General features: G+C 41.3%; 1 protein-coding gene and 1 long non-coding RNA gene across 2 annotated transcripts; both read right to left on the bottom strand.

Annotated features, from left to right (window-relative positions):
• Positions 1-1,849: 1,849 nt before the first annotated feature.
• On the bottom strand, positions 1,850-4,848 carry LOC133734742 (uncharacterized). Its single transcript, XR_009858543.1, has 3 exons — positions 3,987-4,848; positions 3,179-3,254; positions 1,850-2,049 (listed from the first exon to the last, which is right to left on the bottom strand). It is a non-coding gene; the product is annotated as an uncharacterized LOC133734742 (long non-coding RNA).
• Positions 4,849-4,979: 131 nt separating this feature from the next.
• LOC133730599 (uncharacterized) lies at positions 4,980-7,336 on the bottom strand. The gene is made up of 3 exons (XM_062158158.1): positions 7,078-7,336; positions 5,611-6,899; positions 4,980-5,042 (listed from the first exon to the last, which is right to left on the bottom strand). The coding sequence occupies exons 1-3, from the start codon at positions 7,334-7,336 to the stop codon at positions 4,980-4,982; spliced, it is 1,611 nt and encodes a 536-aa protein (XP_062014142.1).
• Between the last annotated feature and the right edge of the window lie 133 nt (positions 7,337-7,469).

The following is a 7,469-nucleotide window of genomic DNA, read 5'->3' as shown; positions in this document are numbered from 1 at the left end:
ATAATCCCGCTGCGTCTTCAATTCAGCTCAAAATACGATCCACAATCGTCCACCAACTCAAACCGTCAATCACCTAGTCCAATAATGATCTTGACTTAGCCAACAACTCAAATATGTAATTAAACAACGATCCAACGCTCAGATTCAAATTAAACGATGATCCAACGGTCGGATCTGAATTTAATGATGATCCAACGGTCGGATCCTCACGGATCGCCTTTAGGATCATCCTCCAAAATTATCACGAAGATCCAACGGTCAGATCTTCCTGAATCGCCTTTACTAACATCTCCACAAAATTATATGAAAATCCGACGGTCAGATTCTCACGAATCGCCTTCCGAATCACTATTTCTCAATTATACGAAGATCCAACGGTCGGATCTTCGCCCGTGACCTCACAAGGTCACCGGGACAGTCATACGATCAACATATCCAAAATTGAAGCAAAACCGATGGTCAGATCTTCACAGATCGTAACCCGAAGATAAACGTAAAAACGTTAAATAGTAACGTCAAAACGTAAATCCACTATTTATCAACTTTTTCTAACATGACCATGTTATATATCAAAACGCTCGTATGGATGCATAGATCATCGCCTAGATAATGAAAACTCGAAATATGGTCTGATGCGCCGCCACAAACGGTGGTCAGTGGGCGGTCAACGCCGGTCAACCACCTCAGATGGCAAAGTGACCAACTACAAACTGGTTCAAAATGAAAGGGTGGTCGACTTTCATACCTGGAGCTAAGCCTGGTTCGGCCTAGATCGTCCTAGATCAAGCGTTGAAGTTGGATTAATCTCGTGCGTCTGATCAGATTCCAGATTGAATCAGGGACGTCGAAATCTTCAACTCGTGATCTTTCACTCCACACTCCAAATCGTCAAGCAAGGAGGATATGAGGATGATCAGGGGAAGGAGGAGATCACGAAAATGGGGAGGATCGGCCCGTGCAACGCCGGCGTCGATGAGATCCGGTCGGGTCGGTTACTTCGCCTGGGGTCGCTTCGATCCAGGTTTGGGGGCAACGGCGGTGCAAGAAAGTGGCACCAGGCGACTGGGCGGCTTGCGGCGATCACAAGGAGGGCCGGGTCGTGGCCGGAGGACGCCGGAGGCCGGAGATGGGTCCGGGTCGGGTCAGTCGAATAGTTCCGGGTCTGAGGGTTTTCGATCGAGAGAGAGAGAGAACCGGAGGGACTATTTAGCAAAAAGGGAAAAGTTTCGTCCTTAATGAAAGAATTTGGAAAATTTCTCTATTTATAGAAAAAACCCAATTTTAAAATATTCATAACTTAATCATACGAACTCCGAATATTGCGTTCCACATGTCCACGAACTCGTATCGACGAGCTCTACAACTTTCATGAAGGAAGTTTTCCCAAATTTTGAACGTATAAAAAGTCAACTTTGTTGACCCCCTAAAAACGTTCGTTTTCGAAAATAAAATCGTTCGAACTAATTCCACGACTTCTCCAAGCTTCGTACTCGCTCCTACTATCGTGAAATCATTTCTAAAAATCCACGGAATTTAATTTGGATTTTTTCGGGTATTACAGAAAATTAAAAAAAAAAATTGTTTTACATATTTCTCTAACTTCAATCATTACCAAGATATAAATATGGGAAAATGTCACAAACAGTACCCCAACTTAAGTCATTCTACACTTTGGTACCTCATCTTCTAAATATATCACTTTGATACCTCAACTTATTATTTATGCATAAGATTCATACACGCCGTTAATAACACCGTTAATGTCACGCCCCGAATTTTGAATAATCAATTCAAAGTCCGAAACATGAATAATAACAATTACAAATAACGTCCTGAAATTTTTTCTCACAAACAACCACACTTCACACCTCTCAATATTACAATAAACCAAATCCTCAATTTATTTATTACAACACACTCTCACCAAATCAAATTGTAAGGCTCAAATGAGCTTAACTCATCTCACTATTACAATTGCTGTAAATCTATGACAAATACTCTAACCCGTACGATCACCGCCCTGATTCTCCTGACCTGCAGGATTACCCGCTACACAATTTGAATAGTGTACCGGGATTGCAACAACACCAAACCCGGTAAGCTTTTGACAGCTCGTATGAGTAAACAAGAAATGAACGGTTGATTTATTAAATCATATTTCTTTTAACTCAAGCAAAACAACCAACAATCACAACAACCACAAAGCAATCCACAATCCCCAAAATCAGTCACTAAAATCACCACTCTAAATCACCAAAGATTAATACGGGATCTAAACTCACATCTTTCTTCCCAAAACCCCGAAAGCGTATTTATACAAATACGGTGACTGACAGACTAGAGCTCTAACTGAATCGTAGCCCATCACCTGGCCTAGGTTATGGCATCCGACATGATTGTCAATATCGTAGTTCGTCAACATAGGTTAGAACATCCGATACACATACTCAACTTAGCCCATCACCCAATAAGGGTTGGGGCGTCTCTTACACTCGACCAATCGTAGCCCATCATCCACCTAGTATTAGAGCATCCGATTCCCCCATACTGGTCACTATGTTGACCCTAAACTCAACCAATCGTAGCCCATCATCCACCTAGTATTAGAGCATCTGATTCCCCCATACTGGTCACTATGTTGACCCTAAAACCAAAATCGAGTACAATAATATGCTTTCACACAATAGGATCAATAATTCCATGATACGTACTATTATTGTGTATATATGTACTCAAAATACAACTCCAAAAATCACCAATCCATACTCAATCATATCATCACTCAATACCACGTCATCCATAAATTTCCAATATAATTTCACCAATCACTATCATCATAAATGAATATGGTAAATCACGTTTTCGATTTCACATCACTTAAATCATTATAAAATCACACATCTCCATGTCACACCAATCCATATATAACCACGTAAATATATATATACGTAATTATCCGCTCAGGGATAATCACTAATACCAACTATAGTTCAAGCATAAAAATCGTGAAATTCATTTTGTATAATTAAATCATTTTACTTACCTATGGACCGTAGTTGATCAAGCCCATATGATTTAAAACAAATATTTATTTCATAAATATTTTCACACAATTACGACAAAATAAAGTAATTAAATTTATTCGGTTCGTAATATGAACCACGTGAGGTTTACTCACCTCGATATTCCCGCTGCGTCTTCAATTTAACACAATACACACCGAAACCGCTCACCCAAGGAAGACCGTCAATCACCTAATCAAACATGACCTTAACTTAGCAATCATTCATAAACTACACATATACGGAAATCCAACGGTCGGATTCTAAATTAATGATGATCTAACGGTCGGATTCTAATTTAATGATGATCCAACGGTCAGATCAAAATTATATGATGATCCAACGGTCGGATCCTCACGGATCGCCCTTAGGATCATCCTCCAAAATTATCACGAAGATCCAACGGTCAGATCTTCTTGAATCGTCCTTACTAACATCTTCACAAATTTATACGAAAATCCGACGGACGGATTCTCACGAATCGCCTCCCTAATCACTGTTTTGCATTTATACAAAGATCCAACGGTCGGATCTTCGCCCATGACCACACAAAGCCACTGGGACAGTCATAAGATCATCATATCAAAACTACAAGTCCATCTGACGGTCCTAACTTCACAGATCACAAATCTAACGATCGAAATCGATCGAAACTTAAGAATTCATAACTTAATCATACGATATCCAAAAATTGCGTATAATATATCAAAATGATCGTATTGAAATATAGAATCTGAAAATGTACAGAAACCATATTTTTGATCCCCGGAGGTGGCCGGAAAGGGCCGCCGGAGTTAGTGGCAGAGCCGCCGCCGACCACCACCAATGGTGTCGGGGCCGGGCTGCTCTTCTTCCTCTCATCATGCTTAACAACTTTCACAACTACCATGTAAGCTGAAAATGACCGGAAGTGGTTGAAATTACCTAAAACAGTCGAGGTGGCCGGAAAATTTCCAGAATCCGGCGAAAATTTGCAGAATCCGGCAAGGCTTGATTTCGACGTCAAAAATTCAATTTTAGGCTTCGATTCCTTCTAGAGAGTTGTTCATAACTTCAAGGCGAACACAGTGGTTCAAGAATCACTCAAAACTAAGCTCTACAACTTGAGATATCTTGATCGAAAGCGTCGGTGGCCGGAAAATTTCCAGAATTCGGCGAGCTTGAATTCCGACGTAAAAACTTCAATTTCTCGCTTCGATCCCTTCATGAAAGTTGTTCAGAACTTCAATCTGAGTTCACCAGCTCAAGAATCACAAGAAATGATGGTCTGTAGCTCGAGATATCCGGATCGATTCGCTCGTTTTTTTCGATTTTGATCGGGGCTGGCTTCCAGCTGCCACCACGCGCAGCGCCGCCGTGTAAGGACACTTCTGGGAGTTTCAGGAGGTTGAGGCGAGCTCGAGGATGAAGTTTGGTGAGGATTGGTGGCCGGAAACACGAGGAGGATGAGTTAGTTCGGTTTTGGGTGCAACCGGGTTCGAGCTGGTTTGCCGGACCTTGAGTTCGTGCCGGAGGAAAAGACGACGTCCAGTAGGTAGAGCAGCCTCAGGAGAAGCCAAAGGGAGTGGTCCGACGTCTGGAGGTGGTTGATGGAGGAAGAACAAGGCTGGAGAACTATTGCTCTGTTTTTCGGAGTGAAACAGAGTGAGTGAGAGAGATGATAGTCTGTTTGCTAGCTCTCGTCAATCATGCATAATCATGAAAGAGACAAGGCTCCGATCTTTACTGCCTAAAACCAGAAAGTTGTCTGCCACCATTTTTCTTTTATTAAAAGTATAGGTCGGTTATTACAGTTAACTCAAGTGTCATGTAGCTTTCTGTCATGGGTATTTTCGTCAATTTATATTTTCCCACCAAAAATCTCATGTTATTTGCCATTTAATAAAAACTCACTCCGTTAATTCATATTTATTTTTATTAAAAAACAAAAACACTTGCTACATCCTTCTTCATTGCCGATGAAACCAAATAACCATGGATCTATATTTAAAGAGTAAGCATAACTACAACAACCATAAATACTAAAAGTTTCAAGCAATTTCTACAACTCTACTAGAGACAATATGCTATGATTGGTATTGAAATTGATTATGCATAATGAATTGAACAAGCATTTTTCCTTCTTTGTCTGAAGAGTTCTTCAATTAAAAGGGGAAAGACTCAAACCCTAAACTTGAAAGAAAACTAGTATCTACCCAACAAATTACATTTTTTTTTTGTTTTTTTGAAAGGGGTTTGGAACCCAGCCTAGCTGGGAGGTTCAGCCCCATGCCCGGTTTCATTTATAATATTAATAGTATGATTTTGCAACGGGGGGGGACATAAAACTTGAACCCCGTGCTACAGGAAAACACTTACAATAATCCTCATAGAGAACATCCTGAATAATAGCAGGAGTCTCATCTAACCAAACATCATCAATAGGAAACAAACTAGCAAGGTGCGCAAGTCTATCAACAACACCATTTGCTTCACGGTAAATATGACGAATTCTAACTGACTGAAAAGCATTAAAATAATCTTTACAATCATCTAAAATCCGACTTACCTCAGAGAAATCCTGCTTCGAACTATTGAGCGCAGCAATCAGAATGGCAGAGTCGCTTTCAATGTCAATTTCAGACCAACCTTGGTGAATACCAAGTAGAAGACCTGCTCTACATGCCTCAGCTTCCATATTTAGGACTGAGTGAGCATGTAGAAAAGGTCTAGCCAGAGCAGCAATACCTATACCAGCGTCGTTCCTGACCACTACACCAATGCCTCCACAACCATTATCCACTCTAAAAGCCCCATCCACATTGATTTTCAGCCTACCACCAGGTGGGCATTGCCATTTGGTTAAAGGCCTCTTCTTTTTCTTCACAGCTTTTGGATGATATTTCTGGTAATCATTCAAAAAATGAACAGCCCAATCAATTAGAAACATAGGCTGGAACGCAGCATCATTCCAGACCATTTTATTTCTTTCCCTCCATATTGCCCACAAGCCCACAAAGAAGAAGTCTCTATGATCATTGGTCAACTCATCTAGCATGTCCAACGTCCACTCTTTAATGCATGTGGCTGGGTGCTCCAAGGCATTCAACTTCAAGGGCCCATATAACCAAAAACAAAGTAAAGCAGGGCAATTTTTAAAAAGATGGGTACCTGTTTCGACATCCCCCATGTAGAACATGCAACGTAAATCATGGATATGGATCTTCTTCTTAGCCAGAGCACTCTTAGTTGGCAAAATCTCTTTGAGTAGCCTCCACATAAAAACTCTCACCTTTGGAGGCACATTAGCTCCCCATATCATCTGCCAATACCGCTGCCAAGCTCCACCCTCCACGGCCATAGAAGAAGTAGCCTTTTCCAAAGCGGTTTGTGCCTTGTTAAACACATAGTAGCCACTTTTAACATTGTAAATACCTCTCCTATCAAAATGCCAAATTAATCTGTCTTCCGCGCCCCGGAGACTTAATGGAATAGAAGCAATATTCTCAACCTCCCCATTTGTGAAAAGTTCATCCAACAAGTCTAGTAACCATTCTCCATTCTCCCTATCTATGAGGTCTGCCACCATAAAGTCCTCCGTCCCTTCCATTATGGGAGAAAAAGGTTTGAAAGAAAGTGGTAACGCTATCCAGGGATCCTTCCAAACCGAAATACCACTTCCATCACCCACCTGAAATCGTAGTCCTTTCTTCAACACTTCCCTCCCCGATATGATGCTTCTCCAGGTGTAGGAGTCACCCCCCTTGACTTCAGCCTCCATAAAAGAGCAATTAGGAAAATATTTGGCTTTAAGAAGTCTTGCAATAATAGAGTTTGGATTTTGAATCAACCGCCAACCTTGTTTGGCCAAGAGTGCCAGATTAAAATGATACATGTTCCGAAAACCCAAGCCTCCTTCATTTTTAGGGCAACAAAGCTTCTCCCAAGAAACCCAATGGATCTTCCTCTCCGTATCGTTTCCCCCCCCCCCCCCCTCCCCACCAAAAACGAGCCATCAGTCTATGCATCTCATTACATATATGTTTTGGTAGCTCAAAACAACTCATCACATAAGAAGGAATTGCTTGCGCCACAGCCTTGATAAGGATTTCCTTTCCGGCAACACTAAAAGTCTTCTCCCTCCACCCTTGAGTCCGAGTCCGAATCTTCTCATTAAGAAAACCAAAAGCCTCTTCTTTCGAGTAACTGAGTTCTGTCGGTAACCCAAGATACTTGTCATGTTTTTCAGCCCTCATAACACCCAATGATGCAGAGATCTCCTCCTGTACAGTCATATCAACATTCTTACTGAAAGAAATACAACTCTTCTGGTAATTTACCTGTTGCCCAGAAGCGTACTCATAGTCCTGCAGAAGATTCCTCAATGTAGCACAATCACCACTTTCTGCTTTGAAAAAAATGAAGGAG

The sequence above is a fragment of the Rosa rugosa genome, chromosome 2 (genome assembly GCF_958449725.1).
Source record: "Rosa rugosa chromosome 2, drRosRugo1.1, whole genome shotgun sequence".
In the NCBI taxonomy this organism is placed as follows: Eukaryota; Viridiplantae; Streptophyta; class Magnoliopsida; order Rosales; family Rosaceae; genus Rosa; species Rosa rugosa.
The sequence above is the reverse complement of the archived record's forward strand: the minus strand, read 5'-3'. Positions and strand labels throughout refer to the sequence as shown.

What these genes read in the sequence shown, in the direction of transcription:
- LOC133730599 (XM_062158158.1), bottom strand. Translation starts at nt 7,336, where the DNA reads ATGACTGTACAGGAGGAGATCTCTGCATCATTGGGTGTTATGAGGGCT. An exon ending in TGAGCTACCAAAACATATAT is followed by an intron (nt 6,900 to 7,077) that starts GTAATGAGATGC and finishes TGGCCAAACAAG; the next exon opens with GTTGGCGGTTGATTCAAAAT. An exon ending in CGAAGCAGGATTTCTCTGAG is followed by an intron (nt 5,043 to 5,610) that starts GTAAGTCGGATT and finishes CTTTAAATATAG; the next exon opens with ATCCATGGTTATTTGGTTTC.